At 38.5% G+C, this 20,695-nt stretch overlaps 1 protein-coding gene and 1 non-coding gene across 5 annotated transcripts in view; one reads left to right on the top strand and one right to left on the bottom strand.

The window, feature by feature from the left end:
* LOC126474699 (kelch-like protein 38) overlaps nucleotides 1-20,695 on the top strand; it is a 137,894-nt gene that overhangs the window by 65,714 nt on the left and 51,485 nt on the right. For all 4 annotated transcript variants that reach the window (XM_050102191.1, XM_050102176.1, XM_050102184.1 and 1 more), the window contains 3 exons: nucleotides 6,060-6,168; nucleotides 6,356-6,477; nucleotides 12,329-12,535. In XM_050102191.1, coding sequence (XP_049958148.1) covers nucleotides 6,060-6,168; nucleotides 6,356-6,477; nucleotides 12,329-12,535 — 438 coding nt within the window. The remainder of the gene's footprint in view (nucleotides 1-6,059; nucleotides 6,169-6,355; nucleotides 6,478-12,328; nucleotides 12,536-20,695) is intronic.
* Nucleotides 14,393-14,467, bottom strand: Trnas-uga (transfer RNA serine (anticodon UGA)). The gene has a single exon. It is a non-coding gene; the product is annotated as a tRNA-Ser (tRNA).

The raw sequence follows: 20,695 nt of genomic DNA, 5'->3' as shown, positions 1-20,695 counted from the left end.
ATGAAATCATTTATAATTCAGCTAATAAATCAAAGGCTATGTGGAGTGTTATAAAAAAAGAATGTGGAGAATACAGACAACCTTGGAAAAATATAACACTATCACATAAAAATAAAAAAGTAACAAACCCCATAGAAGTAGCTAACACATTTAACAACTTTTTCACTGCTGAAAATATGTTACAATCAAACTTTAAGAGCATCCAGGCAAATGAATATAAAATAAGTACATGTAGAGGATCAATGTACATCAGTTCTGTTTCACAAGATGAAGTAGCTAAAGTAATAAAAGGACTAAAAAATTCCAAATCGGCAGGTATTGATGGTATACCTGCAACAATGTTAAAAAAGAGCGCATCAAACCTAATTGAAGTACTCACACATTTATGCGAGTGCTCTCTTCAGGCAGGCACTTTCCCTGATGTGTTAAAAACATCAAAAGTTATTCCTGTATATAAAAAAGGGAATAAAGACAATGTAAATAACTACAGACCCATCACAATTTCCTCCTGCATCTCTAAAGTACTGGAAAAAGTTATGTATGAGAAACTTATGAAATTTATAAATAAAAACAGCATCCTATGTAATGAACAACATGGATTCAGAAATAAGAGGTCAACGACAACTGCTGTCTATGAGTGCATCAATTCCATCCTAAACCTGATGGACAAAAAACAGGAAACAATAGGAGTCTTTATTGACTTGTCAAAAGCTTTTGACATGGTGGACCATAAAATTCTGCTATCAAAGCTAGAAAGATATGGTATTCGAGGTCTGTCCAACAAGTGGATCAGTCCCTTCCTGACAAATCGTATGCAGGCAGTGTGCGTCAAGCACACAAATATTGAACTAAAAACTGTATCTAATCACTTACCTGACTATAAACAAATAAAATTTGGTGTACCCCAAGGATCTGTATTGGGACCCCTTCTGTTTCTTCTGTACATAAATGATCTAAGCTTAAATATTGATGCACAAAAATCAATCATATTTGCAGATGACACCATGATTCTACTAAAAGGAGACGACGATGAACAGTTACAGCAGACAGTAAACACGGTCACGAAACAACTTAGCAGCTGGGCACAGAGTAATCAGCTTGTAATAAACAACAAGAAAACCGTTGCTCTAAAATTCCACAATGTTCCTAACAAGGACATGTTTATCCCATCAGTCAATGACGAACCAGTTGGTAACAGTACTGAAACCAAATTCTTAGGTCTTTGGCTGCAGAGTAACATCAGATGGAATAAGCATATTGAATGTCTCAATACAGAACTGAGCAAAACATGTTATCTTCTTTGTTCATTAAAATCATGCTGTAGTGAGAAAACAGTAATGAATGCATTTCATGCGTACTTTCATTCTCGTCTTAGATATGGGGTCACCTTCTGGGGAAACTCTAAAATAGCTAATAGCACTTTAAACTACAAAAAAGGGCCATTAGAATCTTGTTTGGGTGCAAGCCTAGAGACTCTTGTAAACCCCTGTTTAAGAAATCTGGTATTCCCCCATTACCGTGTGTATACATTATGGAAACCCTTTTGTTCTTTAAATTAAATGTAATAGGCAAGGACCAGAGGCTACAAAAAAACTGTGATATACATGAGCACTTTACCAGACAAAACAGGAACTTACATATGACTCAAATCAGCACAGCACTGTGCCAAAATGGTACTTTTCACATGGGAGTTAAGCTTTATAACAAACTTCCTGAAAACATAAAAGCTATCACTGAGGTCAATACATTTGGAAAATCTCTAAAGTCATATTTACAGCATCACTGCTTTTATTCCATTGAAGAATATTTAAATTTATGAAATGTGTTATATAAATACTTGTGTGTAAAGTGTATTATTGTAAGCTTAAATATGTATGCCTTGAAATTACTTTCAGCCTGTATATTTATAACTTGACTTGTCCAATGTCTTATGCATAAGCTGCTATGTAGACAACAGGACCAATAAAATACAATCTACAATCTACAACTCTTCATTATATCTCTTTAAGTCTTTTGCCTCTCCCATGAATCGCAACTTAGACTTTTGCAATAGATGATCATCAGACCAAAACTCAAGCTGCTTCCAGATCATCCACAAAGGAGAATATATCGTCAATTGGTTTACCAGAAAACGGACTGATCAAAGTAGCTGTGGCTGCTCCACCAATGGAGTAGACAAACCGGTTGATGTCCTACCCTCATTTATAACACTCATTCATCTATTCAACTGTGCTTTATTTATCTATTGATAATTGCAATACCTGATTTACACTCCAAGATGAAAAAGAATGTTGCAGCGGGAAGAAGTTATACTAATTGGTCACAAATTCATGTTGATACAAGTATTGTTAGAAAAAGCAAATCTGTAAACTTTTGTGGTAATGAATGAATGTGTGATGCTGCAGAGCAGTTTCACTGTGCATCTTGCAAGGATAGTAAAAAGGGGACATGTCAGTATCAGGCTGTAATGTCTTTTGCGAATTTCATTGTATTTACTCAGTTGAACAGTAACTATGCCTCGCAGAAATGCAGTGAACCCAGTTTCAATTCCTGTAGTATACATTTAGTAATTTTCCGTAACCTGAAGACGCTGTATCATTGTGTACAGTTGCTGCAGTTCTTAATGCAACACTCTGCATCCTGTCAGTTAGATATTTTGAAAAGCAGTTTCCAGTGAGATCTGATATCATAATATTTGAGTTTCTCTGGTAGAATACTGTGAACTGTACAATCAGATGTTTTTGACAAGTCAGAGAGAATACCAGTTGTCAGTATTTTGTCATTCTAATTTTGTGTTACCTGATTGGTGCATCAGAAAAAGTAAGATCTATCAAGAGACCCTTTTTAAATACAAATTGAAACTGATTAAGTACCAGTATATTATTTTGAGAGAGGTATGTTATAGTTCTTGCATGTATAATTTTTTCCAGTACTTTGGAGAAGGAAGTAAGTAGTAAGACTGGTTGATAATTATCAATATCTATTTTGCAAATGGGTCTGACAATAGTGTATTTTGCCGGCCTCTGGTGGCCGGGCGGTTATAGGCGCTTCAGTCTGGAACCGCGCGACCACTACGGTCGCAGGTTCAGATCCTGCCTCAGGCATGGATGTGTGTTATGTTCTTAGCTTAGTTAGGTTTAAGTAGTTCTAAGTTCTAGGGGACTGATGACCTGAGATGTTAAGTCCCATAGTGCTCAGAGCCAATAGTGTATTTTAGTCTGTGTGGATACATCTCCTGTGATAGTGATGCTTTGCATATGTTACTGAAAACATTGCATATTTATGAAGAACAGTATTTTAGGACATTACTTGAGATATTGTCAATTTTGTGTGAATTTTTTTATGTTGAGGGAGTTAAGTACATTCTTTATTGTGTGTGGAGTAATTGTAATTATTCTGTATGCCTGAGGCATTGCTTCTTGCATGTATTCTATTGTTTCACCGCATGAACAGTCTATGTCAATCTTCTGAGCTTCTTCAGGAAGCGATTATTAAGTATGGTGGCTGGCTGATTGCTGTGATATGTTATTTGGCTGATTTCTGTAATAAAGTCCTTGCATTCGTTAACTGATTTCATGGTTTCTCTTTTAACTATTGCCCATATACATTTAACTTTAGTAACTTAATTATTGCCAACGGCCTTGCGCAGTGGTAACACCGGTTCCTGTCAGATCATCGAAGTTAAGCGCTGTCGGGCTGGTCTAGCACTTGGATGGGTGACCATCCTGTCTGTCCAGCACTGTTGGCAGGCGGGGTGCACTCAGCCCTTGTGAAGCAAACTGAGGAGCTACTTGATTGAGAAGTAGCGGCTCCGGTCACAAAAACTGACAACGGCCAGGAGAGCGGTGTGCTGACCACGCGCCCCTCCATATCCGCATCCAGTGATGCCTGTGGGCTGAGGATGACATGGCGTTCGGTCGGTACTGTTGGGCCTTCATGGCCTGTTCGGGTGGAGTTTAGAAATAATCTTATTTATTGATTTCAGCCATTATACCAGGGTATCTTAAGTTTTTAATCACTTTCCACAAGACAACACAGCATTTCTTACAGTATGAAATCAGTCCTTCTACTCTTGTTTGTCCAAATGATTCATTTTGTATTTCAAAGCTTCTTTTAATTCTTATTAGAGCAACACATGATCGTTTTCTTGTGAAACTGCTGTTAAAGTTTGATAGTGGCACATCTATAAATTATTAAATTTGATATTTATATTTGTCATAGTATACACATTGCTCCATCCAGCTTCGTGCGAGGCTGCCTTGAAACTTTTTATAGTATGTTCATTAATTACCCTGTTCTCCTTGATACCACTGGTTGTTTAGTATGACTAGTTTTGCGTCATGCTTAGAGAAGCCATTCATTACTGGGTAAGCATATCATTGTTTAAGAGTTGACATTCAAAAATATTGTTTGTTAATGTCCTGCTTTCCTGAGTGATTCTGATGTGAAAATTAACAAGAGGACATATGTTTTAAATGTTCAGTAACATGTATAAATTGTTCCTTTTACCTGAATCTTTCAGTAAATTGATATTTAAGTCTCCACAGACTACCATTTTCTTTATTTTACCTGTTAGTTGGCAAGGCAATGACACAAGTTTTTGTAAGAATATTTGAAAGTTTCCCAGTGGGGAACTGTACACTGTAACAATTATGGATGATTTTTCTTGTAGTTGGAGTTCACGAGCCCTATCTTTCAACTGTTGATCTGAGCAGTAATTAGTGACATCAGTAGATTTGGACTCAATTTTTTTATGATCATGCGATCTCCTCCATTATCCATATTTTTTCCTAGAGAACTGGTAGCAAATTTACAGTCTTATATGTTTAACGTAGGGGACCTTGTATTTACATGGTACTGAGATAGACATGGTGATTCAATTTAATTTTCACATTCTAGCTCATGTAAACAGATAAGAAGTTTGTTAACTTTTGATTGGGGAAAGATTTTCAAAATAACGTGACACCTCTCATTTCATAGCTGAAACCTAGAACATGAAATTTGAAGTATCCCCACCTTTTCTGACCTGCAGTTGCAGCTGAAAAGCCAGCAGTGTGCTACATTCTTGGATGAATTATTTTTACTCTAATGAAATGATGCATTAATTCAGCTCATGTTAATTTCTCTCTGATAATCAACATTTATTGTAATACTAACTTCAGACTACATCTAAATTTGTGACCATATCAGTGCAACTAGCTCTCACTGTTTTATTGTCCTGTTTTATTAATTACACTGAGCAGAGTGGTGCAGTGATAAGACACTAAGGAAGGTGAGAGCTCAAATTCATCTTGAAATATGCAAGTCTTGGTTTTCTTCAAATACTATTATTTGCATAGGTCAAATACTGGGTTGGTTGCTTTGTAAATGACACAGCTGGTACACTTCCACATCATTACCCAATCTTAGCTTGTACTGTGTCCTAAATAACCTTTGTCATTGATGGGAACTACATCCTAATGTATCTGCCTTTTTCCTGTCAATATAACTTACAACATTCTTTCAGTATGCAGCAAAAACACTTAAACACTTTTTGCAGTCAAAAACACTTATCAGTCAAAAACACTTAAACACTTTTTGCAGTCAGCATGAAGACTTCAGACAAAACAAGATGTAGATTTGCAATTTCTTGGCAGATTAAAACTGTGTGCCGGACCGGGACTCAACTCGGGACCTTTGCCTTGACTCATCCTCACAGCTTCAATTCTGCCAGTACCTCATCTCCTACCTTCCAAACTTCATAGAAGCTCTTCTGCGAACCTTGCAGAACTAGCTTTCCTGGAAGAAAGGATATTGCGGAGACATGGCTTAGTCACAGCGTGGGGGATGTTTCCAGAATGAGAGCACTTGCCCACGAAAGGTAAAGGTCCAGGTCCCGAGTTAGTCTCGGTCTGGCACACAGTTTGAATCTGCCAGGAAGTTTCATATCAGCGCACACTCCACTGCAGAGTGAAAATCTCTTCTGGAAGATGTAGATTTCCTTGTGTTGCAAGAAAGATTGATGAACTGGTGAAATACTACAACCCTTTAAGTCTGTCTGTAATGTAATGGTGTTTCAGGAAGGGAGCTTTTCATCATTGGGGGTGAATATTTTATGGGACATGCCAACTGGAACAAGTCTATCTGGAAATATGATATATTCAAAGAAGACTGGGCATATGAAACAAGGTATTAGATTTTCTGTTTTATTGTGGAATAATATTCACTTATTTATATCCTTTCAGATGTTAGTCATTTTTTAAAGACTGTGCATAATGACATTTTACAACATAGTGTATGATATACTACTCAACTTGTTGAGACTTTAAACAAGAAATAATAATTTTTAAAACTTAGTGAAATTTAATTGTTTCAGTTTACCATCACCTAGAAGACATCATGCTGTGTGTTGTCTCAATGATGAAATTTATGTTATTGGAGGTTTTGGGCGACATAGATTAATAACAGCATCTGTCACAAAATACAATGTTGTCACTAGTAAGTAAAAAAACCTGTGATACATATACACACATATATTTATTATAATTATACTAATAATAATGATAATAATAATAATTATTATTATTTGCTTTTACGGCCTCATTGGACCACTTTAGTGACAATCATTTCCTGGTCCTCTTCTTCAGTAAGCACATGTTTCGTTCTTTTTTAACTGCCCAGTATCTTTTCATTTGTTCTGATCTTTCCTGTCTTTCCTCATCTGTAAATACCCTTTTCATTGTGTGTCATTTGTCTACTTTTCATTTAAATCCTATATTTTTGTCTTTTAGTTTCTTGAGATTTTCTGTCTTGTTTTGCAGATCATCCAAGTTTATATCTAGTTCCCCCATATACTCTTTAATTTCCTTGATCCATCCTATTTGTTGCTTCAAATTCCACAGTTTCTGCATAATTTTTCTTGCTAATCTGGTTTCTGGCATCCTCATTATGTGGCCAAAGAAAGAAATCCTCTTTTTACGTATAGTATCTGTGATGGGCTGCACTTCCCTGTACACTCCTTCATTTGACACTATCCACTGTTGTCCTTCCTTCTGGTATTATTTATTTATGCATGTTGTAGCTATTTTTCTCTCTACTTTTAGTATTTTGTCGACTCTGTTTCTCTAGTGACTTTAAAAAGAGTCTCACTTGTGTATGTTACCTCTGGCTGAACCACCATCTTGTAGTGTTTTAATTTTGTTTGAATTGATAGACATTTCTTATTGTATGTAGATCATGTTAGTTTTGAGCTTGTATCATTTTATTGGTTCTTTCTTACCAAGCAGGTTTTTCATCCAAGTTGTGTGTTATAATCTCTCCAAGATATTTAAATTGCTTGACTATTTTAATTTTTCTGTTGTCTACTGTTACACGGTCTATTACTAGCGGTTCTGTTACCATCATCCCAGTCTTTTCGGAAGATATCTGAAGTCCTATTTTTTGTGCTATATTTAGCAACCTCATTTTTTGATTTCTAGCTTCTTGTACATTATTAGCTAGTAATGCCAAGTCATCTCCGAATCCCAAACAGTTTAGATTTATATCATCTTTCTTGGTTCCAGTTGTTATGTTTTTAGGATTCTCTTTGTACCATTATTGTCAATACTGGATGTAATAGGGTATTAAACTGATTTTGTTCTCAAGTACAATTACAAGAAAATAAAAATACAGAAGATAAACATGTTTCCATTTGATAAACACAAACAAACAAAAAATTACACATGTACATTAAATTCAAGGTTGAAATGGGAATCAGACAGACCATGACCTATAGGAATCCCAGGAAAACAGACTGAGAGACATATAGGAGGGACCTTGACTTAGGCTTATCAGAAATTAAAACCTCAATAAGGAATCCAGTAGAGTTTGAGGGAGTAGCAGAGGTTGTTACCTCTGCCATAGTGACCTCATATCAGGACAACTGCACAATTACCAAGAAGTGCACAAATAGGAGTGTGCCTTGGTGGAATAATAACTTGGAAATTCAAAGAAGACAGGTACAAAGTGACTGGTAGCAGATATTTTTCTACACCCTATAAAGGAACAGTCACAGAGTTCGACAGGATCCACCATGGATAAAATTCATTCAGGTACAAAGACTGTTTAACATTGCGAGACGTAAAGGACAATGGAATAAATATCGTGAGGCCCTTGTCAATTACAACCTTGCAATCAAACAAGCAAAGAAGGCATCCTGGAAGGCATTCTATGAGGAAGGGGAGAGCAAGGCTGCTCAAGCCAGACTTCACAGAATTTTCACTAGAGTACCAACCAATCCAGGAGGTACGTTGAGGAAGGAGGATAGAGAATATACAAAGACAGCACATGAGATGCTGGAACTGCTCCTCAAAACTTGCTTTCCTCAATATGCTCTGCCGGACAACACAGACCAGAATGTAATCCCGGAGAGATAATGGTTCTCAGGTACTTGAAGAGAGGACGGGAAATCGGCCAAAGAGTGTGTGGACTTTAATAAAATCCAATGGGCGGTGGGAACATTCCAACCGTTCAAGTCACCTGTCCCAGATGGAATTTTTCCAGCTTTCCTGCAACAGGCAGGAGAGAATCTCATGAGAATCCTATGCAGGTTATTCAGTGTTAGCCTAGCAGTAGGAATCATTTCCAATGCTTGGAGGACAGTGAAGGTTGTCTTCATTCCAAAGTCAGGGAGAATTGATCATACCAAGGCCAAGGATACGAGACCAATCAGTCTGTCCTCCTTCATTCTCAAAACATTGGAAAAATTGGTTAATGTTTACGTTGGGGGAGGAGGCTAATTAGGGCCCCTCTACATTCAAACCAACATGTACATCAACCAGGTAAATTGTGTGTGACAGCTCTCCCCCAACACATTTGGAGGGTGGAGAAAGCACTTCACTTCCAAGAAATAGCCCTCTACATCTTCCTGGATATCGAGGGGGCCTTCAGTAATATGACCTTCGATTCCATGGTAAGGGCAATAGAGGTACATGACCTAGGGACCACTATATGTAAATGGACTAGGGCCATGCTTAGTGGAAGGAAGGTAGAGGCTACCATGATGAATGAAAAGATGGTAAGTAGCACCATTAGAGGCTGCCCACAAGGAGGAGTTCTGTCACCTTTATTGTGGAATCTAGTGGTGAACGAACTCATTGAGTAACTAAATTCCAGACAATGCTTGTGCCAAGGATACGCAGATGACCTTGTCATAGTAATACTTGGCAAATTTACTGACACAGTTAGAAATATGGCACAAGGAGGATTGGACATTGTGCAAAATTGGTGCATCAAACAGGATCTGACTGTTAATCCTAAGAAGACTGTTGTAGTGCATTTTCAAAGAGGCATATCCAGCACTCTGAGTTGGAATCTGAAGTTCTTCGATGAAACTCTACCTGTGAAGGGGATAGTGAAATATCTAGGAGTAACCTTAGAAGAGAAACTAACAGGGACCCCTCACATTAAGAGCATCTGCTCCAAGGCAAAAAGTACTCTAGTGAGTACCAGAAGGGCTTGTGGCAAAAACTGGGGCCTAAGCCCCAGGAGTATGCACTGGATACACACCACAGTGGTTAGACCTAGGGCTGTAGTGTGGTGGAAGAATGTAGAACAGCAGGTTGCAGCTAAGGAGTTTGCTAAGGGGCAGCGACTGGCCTGCTTAGCCATAACAGGCGGAATTAGCAGCACACCAACTGCTGGGATGGAAGCCATGCTGGATGTGCCTCCACTACACCTTTGGGTCAAGATGGAGGCAGCAGCTGGGGCATACAAACTTAAAACTGGCAAAAACTGGGTCTCATTTGGATATCCAGAATCACACACTAACATAGTGAGTGAGGTAAGTATAGGAATGGCTGGGGAAATGCCTGCCGACTATATAATAACTCCCAACTGCTTCAACAAGCCTTTCAATATAATAATTGGAAGCAGGGAGCAGTGGGAAAAACAGTTCGACACTGTACGGGGGACATCGTTTGGTTCACCGATGGGTCGAAATCGGACCAAGGAGTTGGGGCAGGGGTGTAAGGGGTTCAGCCAAGACTGGAGGGCATCATCTCTCTAGGAAAACTGGCCTCTGTATTCCAAGCTGAAATTACTGCAATCAGGACATGTGTGGAGGAGAACATGTGTAGGTGCTATAATGACCGTAGCATCTATGTCTATTCAGACAGCCAGGCAGTCCTGAAATCACTGGCAGCTCCTGCAACAAGATTTAAGATTTTTGCAGAATGCCACATGGCTCTGGTGGAGCTAAGGGGAAACAATAGCGTAAACCTAGTGTGGGTCCATGACCACTCAGAGATCTGTGGCAATGAACAAGCTGACAGATTGGCCAGGATGGGGGCAATGACTCCATTTATTGGACTGGAACCTGTCCTGACAATCACCAGGGCTATGGTCAAACTAGAACCATGGAACTGGCTTAGGAAACAGCATGTAGAATATTGGACTAAGGTCCATAAACAAAAACATGGGATGGTAATGATGCCCAAGCCATGTTTTAAAAGAGGCTCTGTAATCCTGGGATTGAACAGGAAAGAGATCAAACTCATGACTGAACTGATGACAGGCCATGGGAATTTCAAAAAACACCTACACCCAATGGGTATAATGGAAGAAGACCCTAAATGTAGGATGTGTGACGGGGGTGAAGAAAGTGAATCACACCTAATGTTCAAATGCATGGCATTGGAGAGCAAAAGATACAGAATCTTCGGGACAACTAGACCTGAAGAAATTGTGCCTAACAAAAAACTGGTAAAGGGACTCCTTGCACTATTTAAGGGCATTGGTTGGCTCTACTAGATATACAGGGAGTGATACCGCACAACAAACTCAGTTTCGGTGTGGGAAGTGGTGGATTAGAACTAAACTGTTTTAGCTTCCCTGTTAAAATCAAATCAGATCAACCATTTTCTCATCAAGTATTCAAGAGGACAGTTGAAGAGCAGTGGTGATAGACCATCTCCTAGTCTTAACCCTGTTTTAATCGTAAATGGCTCAGAAAGTTCTCCTCTGAATTTATATATATTAACTAAGCATAAAATATTGTGATTATGAAAATTCTGGGATATAAACAAAATACAATTATAAGATAGGCAATAAATAAAGTGTAGAGGAAAGATTTGTGGTGCATATCGTATAATCTTACAGACAATAGGACTGACCAAAGAAAGTTAGTTGTTGAGAACTTATTGAATGGTTGACATGCAATCCCCAAACAACCCTGAACTAACCCAGTCCACTTGCTGTTGTCTGTATTCTTTGAAACAGTTCCTTTAGTTGTTGCATGTTCGTGTCACTTGAGTAGCAATCTGGAGTGGGGTGGGAAAGGGGGAGGAATGGCATGGTACGGGTGTGGGGAGAGAAGAGCTCTGTCTGGCAACCCCTGCAGGGACCAGAGATCGCAAGGTGCAACATCAGGAGATGAGATGTGGAGGTAAGAAAAGGAGAGAAGAAGGGGAAAGGGTGGATGGCACACAAAAGTGGTGAGGGTATATAAAAAAGGAGGAGGTGAAAGGACAAGGAGCTGGAAAATGTTGGGTGGAGGATTTGGGGACAGTAGGTTACTGTAGGTTGAGATTGGGGTAATTTTGGGAAAGGAGAGTGTGCTACAAAGATAACCCCATCTGCGCACATTCAGAAAAGCTGGTGGTGGAGGGGAGGACCCAGATGGCCTGGTTTGTGAAATAGCTATTGAAATCAAGCGTGTTATGTTCAGCTACATGTTGCACCATGGGGTGCTCTGCTTTTCTCATGGCCACAGTTTGGCAGTGACCTTTTATTCTGATGGACCACTGGTTGATAGTCATACCAATATAAAAAAATGCATGCAGCACCAGAAGTAGTACTGGCAGTATTAACCTTATTCGATCATAGTCAGTATTATTTACTCACATTCTCTCTATAGATGTTCAAATCATTTTAATATTATTTGTCATTTTAAAATGGTCATTTCTTAGGCAACTACAATGTAAACAAGGAACTGATGGCCCTGATAAAATCAAGTTAAATAAATAAATAGGAGTAATAGGTTGTGAAGGAATAATAGAATTTAATGATTGATTGTTTAATTTTGTTTCATTCACTTAACAAAATAAAAGTGTTCTGAAATCTGAAAGTGAGCAAGATATGTTGTATTATGCTGAAACAAATGCCCTTTTACTAATCAGGTAAGTTTTCTGATATTCTGGTAAGTAGTCATAGTTATATATTATCATTATAAAATGGTCTGAGCAGTTTAGTTAGAACAAGACTTGTAGTTGTGGTAACTTTCGTTGTATAATATATTTTATTATTCATAAAGGTAGGAAGAGAAATGTTAACCATTACCATTACTGTATATTATATATAGGTTTCTTTTCAGGATCATGGATCGAGTGTTCATCTCTTCCTCAGAATATGTACTCCGTGGCATGCTGTGTTTATCAAGGGTACATTTTTGTGTTTGGTATTGAAGTCTATATATATCACGTTGGATCTGATGTGTGGCATACATTCAGAGAGCCTCCAATAACGAACAACATGGCATTCAATAGTGCAATGCCATATGAAGAAAGTATATATCTTACAGGTATGATGATACAAATATTATGAACTTTGAATTTCAAGATATTGTTATAATAATGTAAAATAAACAACATTTGTTTAATCCTCGAAGTTCTGTTGTAGCTGTATCTGAGCAGTAGGCTTACTGTTGACTGTCTTAGTAATATCTCCTATATGTAACAGTGAAAATGTATAGCACAGAATTCACATGTAAAAACTATGTTAGCAAGTTAGAAACATGCATTTGAATACAGTTAACATCAATTATAATTCAAAGTCTACAAGAAAATGATTCCCTAATTGCACATGAGAATAATATTTCATTAAAAATGTATATAAAATTGTCAGATGAGATGTTAAAACAAGTTTGAATATAACTGACACAGATGAATTAAAAATACAATTCAATCTCTTGCAATAAGAGTTTTATAAAATGTCATAAGACTTGTAGATTTCCAGAAAGCATGTCACGTGGTGCCCCATTGCAAACTCTGAGATGCTTCTTAAGTAATATTACCCAGTACCTCGTCCTTGATGATGGGTGTTCATAAGAGACAGGTGTATTGTCAGGGTTACCTTAGGGAAATGTAATAAGACTGTGCTTGTTCTCTATATACATAAATGGTCCAACAAAATGGGGTAAGCAGCACTCAGTGACCATTTGCTAACAGTGCTGTAGTATACAGGAAAGTATCATTTTTGAGTGACTGTAGAAGGATGCAGAATGACTTAAAAACAGAATTTCTGTTGGATGTGATGAATAGCAGCTTGCACTAAATGTAGAAAAATGTAAGTTATTGCACATGAGCTGGAACAGTAACTGTGTAATGTTTGAATGCATTGTTAATGGTATGCTTCTTGACACAGTCATGTTGATTATACATTTAGGCATAATGTTGCAAAGCCTTATGAAATGCAAGAGCACATAAGGATGGTAGTAGGGAAAGGGAATGGTTGATTTTAGTGTACTGGGACAATTTTAGGAAAGCATAGCTCATCTACAAAGGAAACAGTATATAGAATTCTTGTGCAACTCACTCTTGAGTATTGCTTAAGTGTTTGGGCTCCCCAACAGATTGAATTAAAGGAAGACATCAAAGCAATGCAAAGGCAAGCTGCTAGATGTGCTACAGTAACATGTGAATATTACGGAGATCTTCGTTAACTCAAATGGAAATTCCTGACAGGAAGACAACAATGTTTCTGTGGAACACTGTTGAGAAAATGTAGAGTTCTGGCATCTGCAGTTGATTTGCTGAACAATTCTACTGCCACCAATGTACATTTTGTGCAGGAACAGCCAAGATAAGATAAATTAGAGCTCATACAGAGGCACATAGAGAGTCATTTTTCCATCACTTCTTTTGCAAGTGGTGTAGAAAAGGAAATGTTTAGTAGTGGTACATGTATCCTCTGCCATACACCATACAGTGGCTTGTGGAGTATGTATGTAAAAGTAGATGAATAAAATAAAATGAGCATTAGAGGACTTTTAAAGTTCTGTAAGTAGGACATATGACAATACTTCTAAGTTTAGTCTCTTAAATCATCAAAACTTCATTTCATGATGATTATCATCTGTTTTCTTCTTAGGTATGTCAGGTAACCTTTATGGTTTGATATGTATGGAGAAGTACAACATTATTATTTGTGAACTGTATTGGAGAATAAAATCTGAGATCAAAAGTAATGAGGTATGTTGAACAGAATGACCACGATGCCAACCAGCAAGGATTCCAAAAACACTGATCACGTTAAACAGAATTTGAGATCTTCTCACATAGTTCCTGAAAGCTATGGATCAAGGATGGATTAAGAGTGAGATTTTCACTCTGCAGCAGAATGTGCGTTGATATGAAACTTCCTGGCAGATTAAAACTGTGTGCTGGACCGAGACTCGAACTCGGGGCCTTTGCCTTTCACGGGCAAGTGCTCTACCAACTGAGCTACCCAAGCACGACTCACGCCCCGTCCTCACAGCTCTACTTCTGCCAGTATCTCGTCTCCTACCTTCCAAACTTTAAAGAAGCAAACCTGCAGAACTAGCGCTCATGAAAGAAAGGATATTGCGGAGACATGGCTTAGCCACAGCCTGGGGGATGTTTCCAGAATGAAATTTTCACGCTGCAGCAGAGTGTGCGCTGATATGAAACTTCCTGGCAGATTAAAACTGTGTGCCAGACCGAGACTCGAACTCGGGACTTTAAAGAAGCTCTCCTGCGAACCAGGTTCGCAGGAGAGCTTCTTTAAAGTCTGGAAGGTAGGAGATGAGATACTGGCAGAAGTAGAGCTGTGAGGACGGGGCGTGAGTCGTGCTTGGGTAGCTCAGTTGGTAGAGCACTAGCCCGCAAAAGGCAAAGCTCCTGAGTTCGAGTCTCAGTCCAGCACACAGTTTTAATCTGCCAGGAAGTTTCAAGGATGGATTAGTTTGCTGCAGTATCTCTTGACTTCTCGAAAGCTTTTGACTTGGTACCACATCAATGCTTATTAACAAAACTGTGACCGTATGTAGTATGGACATGGGATGGCTAGAGGACAAATGTTAGGATGTTGAGGCTTATCTCACTAGGGGTAAGATAGATACTGCCTACAGGAAAATTAAAGAGACCTTTGGAGAAAAGAGAAAAGGGAACCACTTGTATGAATATCAAGAGCTCAGATGGAAATCCAGTTCTAAGCAAAGAAGTGAAAGCAGAAAGAGACCTTTGGAGAAAAGAGAACCACTTGTATGAATATCAAGAGCTCAGATGGAAACCCCGTTCTAAGCAAAGAAGGGAAAGCAGAAAGCAGAAAGGTGGAAGGAGTATACAGAGGGTCTATACAAGGGCGATATACTTGAGGACAATATTATGGAAATGGAAGAGGATGTAGATGAAAATGATATGGGAGATATAATACTGCATGAAGAGTTTGACAGAGCACTGAAAGACCTGAGTCGAAACAAGGCCCCGGGAGTAGACAACATTCCATTAGAACTACTGACAGCATTGGGAGAGCCAGTCCTGACAAAACTCTACCATCTGGTGAGCAAAATGTATGAGACAGGCGAAATACCCTCAGACTTCAAGAAGAATATAATACTTCCAATCCCAAAGAAAGCAGCGGTTGACAGATGTGAAAATTACCGAACTATCAGTTTAATAAGTCACGGCTGCAAAATACTAACGCGAATTCTTTACAGACAAATGGAAAAACTAGTAGAAGCCAACCTTGGGGAAGATCAGTTTGGATTCCGTAGAAATATCGGAACACATGAGGCAATACTGACCCTACGACTTATCTTAAAAGCTAGATTAAGGAAAGGCAAACCTATGTTTCTAGCATTTGTAGACTTAGAGAAAGATTTTGTTAATGTTGACTGGAATACTCTCTTACAAATTCTGAAGGTGGCAGGGGTAAAATATAGGGAGCAATAGGCTATTTACGCAGATGGCAGTTATAAGAGTGGAGGGGCATGAAAGGGAAGCAGTGGTTGGGAAGGGAGTGAGACATGGTTGTAGCCTCTCCCCGATGTTATTCAATCTCTATATTGGGCAATCAGTGAAGGAATCAAAAGAAAAATTCAGAGTAGGTATTAAAATCCATGGAGAAGAAATAAAAACTTTGAGGTTCGCTGATGACATTGTAATTCTGTCAGAGACAGCGAAGGACTTGGAAGAGCAGCTGAATGGAATGGACAGTGTCTTGAAAGGAGGATATAAGTTGAACATCAACAAAAGCAAAATGAGGATAATGGAATGTAGTCGAATTAAGTCGGGTGATGTTGAGGGGATTAGGGGATTAGGAAATGAGACACTTAAAGTAGTAAAGGAGTTTTGCTATTTGGGGAGCAAAATAACTGATGATGGTCGAAGTAGAGAGGATATAAAATGTAGACTGGCAATGGCAAGGAAAGCATTTCTGAAGAAGAGAAATTTGTTAACATCAAGTATAGAGTTAAGTGTCAGGAAATCATTTCTGAAAGTATTTGTATGGGGTGTAGCCATGTATGGAAGTGAAACATGGACGATAAATAGTTTGGACAAGAAGAGAATAGAAGCTTTCGAAATGTGGTGCTACAGAAGAATGCTGAAGATTAGATGGGTAGATCACATAACTAATGAGGAAGTACTGAATAGGATTGGGGAGAAGAGAATTTTGTGGCACAACTTGACTAGGAGAAGGGATCGGTTGGTAGGACATGTTCTGAGGCATCAAGGGATCACCAATTTGGTATTGGAGGGCAGTGTGGAGGGTAAAAATCGTAGAGGGAGACCAAGAGATGAATACACCAAACAGATACAGAGGGATGTAGGTTGCAGTAGGTACTGGGAGATGAAGAAGCTTGCACAGGATAGAGTAGCATGGAGAGCTGCATCAAACCAGTCTCAGGACTGAAGACCACAACAACAACATGTAGTATTAAATTAAATTTGTGACTGGATCAGAAGTTTATTGGTAGTCAGGATGCAGAATTTTTAGAAAGCTTACTATTAGGTTGTATATTAATGACTTGTCTGACAGTATAATTAGTAATTCAGACGTTTTGCAGGTTATGCAGTTGTCTAATATGATGTACTACTTGAAGAAAAAAAATTGTAAATATCCTGTCAGATCTTGGTAAAGTTTAAAATTGTTGAAAGATTGTCAGTTTGCTTTAAATGTTCAGAGATGTAAACTGTACACTTCCCATGACTACAATGTCAGTGAGCTACAATTTGAAATGGTCAACTCGTACAAATACTTGGATTCAAAAATAAGTGTTCCATTAATTTTTCCCTTCAACACTGATGTATATTGATGACATTTGTCACACATCATCATTGTTTTCAACAGTTATTCATGAGTCTGTTAAGAAGCATAATTTCAACAGAATTAAAGATACAAATATTTTTCAAGGAATTTGTAACTTTTATTCCAGGCTCTTATCTTATCATAGCATGTCTTAAAGTGAACTTGCAATTGTTGTAGAAATTAAAACCATCAGTAAAGTTTATTTCAAGTTAATTTGGTTAGTGTCCAGGTAAACATTGTACCGACTGTGACTGGTGGTCTCAGGCACAGGATGAGTTAGCTACTGTTCATAAGCAGCTGGAAATAACTCTTATTGTGATTGGAAGCTGCTGCAAATGGATGTGTCTGGCGCACTCCCAAGAGTCTTGTACCAAAGGTACCTCAAGTACAACCATCTCCCATGGATATTGTCTCCTCTGTGTTAAGTGTAGGAGCTATCAGTGCTCATCCACTTGACTGTGAGTGGCATGTCAGTGCTGGGTCTAGGCCATGATCAGGGAGGCGGGACCAGGGAGAACTCCAGGTGCTGCACCTATCCCCCAGACCAACTAGTTTAAGGTGCTGTCTGTCACTGAAACTGAAACTGAGCTAGTGAGACTCACTTCAACTTTGTGGAAGCATGCTGTGTCCTTTGTCAAGAGAATGCAAGCATAAAAGGGAAGAGGTTCATTAATCATTGACACTTCAAACATATGGTGCATAATGATACCCTTTAGGAAATGGCATGAAGGGATGGCAAGGATAAACTTGTGCATTCTGTATGTATTTGTGGAGTCCTCAGTCAATAAGCTGAAGAGGCTGTTTCGGCAGCTTTGGGGAAAAAGATACAAAAAACTGTCGATTGTGGCATATGTTGGAACAAATATAAGTCATCTGGAGAGCGAGGTCGTAGTAGGATAACCCCAGTAACTGGCAGAGGTGGTTGAGAAGACCAACCTTGCTCACAGAGTTTCTACAAAATTTATGATCTGATGCATTGTCCCTAGAACTGATCGAGGCCCTCCGGTTTTGTGCCTAGTCGAAGGCTTCAGTGAGAGACATCAAAGGTTCAGTGAGAAGTTTGGTGGTGACTTCATGTGCTTATACCATAGGATTGAGAATTTTTTTTTTATTTTTTTTTTATTATTGTTGTTGTTGTTGTTGTGGTCTTCAGTCCTGAGACTGGTTTGATGCAGCTCGCCATGCTACCCTATCCTGTGCAAGCTTCTTCATCTCCCAGTACCTACTGCAGGCTACATCCTTCTGAATCTGCTTAGTGTATTCATCTCTTGGTCTCCCTCTACGATTTTTACCCTCCACGCTGCCCTCCAATACTAAATTGGTGAGCCCTTGATGCCTCAGAACATGTCCTATCAACCGATCCCTTCTTCTGGTCAAGTTGTGCCACAAACTTCTCTTCTCCCCAATCCTATTCAATACTTCCTCATTAGTTATGTGATCTACCCATCTAATCTTCAGCATTCTTCTGTAGCACCACATTTCGAAAGCTTCTATTCTCTTCTTGTCCAAACTATTTATCGTCCATGTTTCACTTCCATACATGGCTACACTCCATACGAATACTTTCAGAAATGACTTCCTGACACTTAAATCAATACTGGATGTTAACAAATTTCTCTTCTTCAGAAACGCTTTCCTTGCCATTGCCAGCCTACATTTTATATCCTCTCTACTTCGACCATCATCAGTTATTTTGCTCCCCAAATAGCAAAACTCCTTTACTACTTTAAGTGCCTCATTTCCTAATCTAATTCCCTCAGCATCACCCGACTTAATTAGACTTTTTATTATTATTATTATTATTATTATTATTTTTTTTTTTTTTTTTTTTTTTTTTTTTTTTTTTAGATGACTCTCCATCCAATCCAGTTAATGATAGCTATAAGATACCCTGCATTATTAGAATAAGATCCAAACAAATGTCCCCCCTCCCCCACAACACACACAGATGAACTGATTAAAATTGTAGTATCAACTGCCGAAGTATTCACTACAAAATCCTATGGAGTGAACCAGTCTTAATAAACAGTGGTCATATAATAAAACTAACTAAAGCCCACAATTGACAGCAGTGAGATTTTTAGGTAAATCTAAATGAGATTAAAAGGATAGGTTATTGGTAAATGGATGTGGCATAGTTGTTACAGTAGATGAGAAACTCAGATCCACTGAGATAAAATTTGAAGCTGCTTGTGAGATTGGGCAAGAATCTGTATGAAGAGTGGACATAAGCTTGTAATTGTGTCCTTATGTCAACCACCAGACTCAACCCAAAAGTAACCAAAAGCTGCAGATAAATACTCAGCTTCTGATACATATGGTCGTCAATCATACTGTCATTATTGTAAGTGATGTGCATGAAAAGAAAGCCTGCGAAATAGTACTAAATGATTTCTCAGAAAACTGTAGTTTGGAAGCGCACTCAAGATAGAAATATATTAGACCCAATGGCAACAAACAGACCTGACCTCTGATCCTCTTTAGACCTGACCTTTGACGCTCTTTGAGGATGTCCATATTGAAACGTGTACCGGTGTCCTTAAGGTATTTGTAACAACAGTGTTTACTAAAGTACAGAGCGCAAATAAACCAAGTAGAAAGATTTACATGTTCAGTAGGATGGATAAACAGACAAATGTATCATGTCAAAGCTTAGGGTTATAGATAGAGAAATGTTGAATGAAATACATTTGGCTCTCAGGAAGGCAATGTATGAACCTTCAGTGACTACTGTAGAAGAATTTTTAATTGTTTAAAAAATAGGTGTATGCAAAAGATGTCAGTGGCACTGAAGTGTCCAGCCATTCATGGATAGTGGAGGAACTGAAATTGAGAGCAGCAAAGCAAAACTGAGAATTCTGAATTCCATTTTCATGTGCTTCTGTAGAACAGAAGCTGCAGAAGTGCTGCCACACTTTAATTCTCACACTGCTGAATAGATGAGTAATATAGATATTGGCATTGAGAAACAGCTAAAGTCACTAAAATTAAACAAGGCTCCCCTGTAGAGCTCTAGAGGAGCAAAGTATTCCAAAAATTGGAGAAAAGCACACCATTCCCATTTTCAAGAAAGGTCATCAAACAACCACAGAAGGCTGTAGGTCTGTAGCTCTGATGTTGATCTGTTATAGACTTTTGAAATATGTTTTATATTTGCATATTATGGTGTTTCAGGAGACCAAAAATCTCCATAACACAGCATGTCATTCTGATTGCAGGTAAGTCTTGAGGTGTAAAAGTAACTTGGAGCATGCCCTTAGGAAGTGTTACAGAATACCTAGCTTAGTGACCACTGCTTCGCTCACCTAGACTGTATGGTGTGCACAGATGTTTTTTGTATTTCTTTAATCAAATTTTTATGTTGTTCACAAATTGCAACATTTTCTAAACTTTTCACATTAATCAAGGCCAT

The sequence above is a fragment of the Schistocerca serialis genome, chromosome 1, assembly GCF_023864345.2.
Source record: "Schistocerca serialis cubense isolate TAMUIC-IGC-003099 chromosome 1, iqSchSeri2.2, whole genome shotgun sequence".
In the NCBI taxonomy this organism is placed as follows: Eukaryota; Metazoa; Arthropoda; class Insecta; order Orthoptera; family Acrididae; genus Schistocerca; species Schistocerca serialis.
The sequence above is the reverse complement of the archived record's forward strand: the minus strand, read 5'-3'. Positions and strand labels throughout refer to the sequence as shown.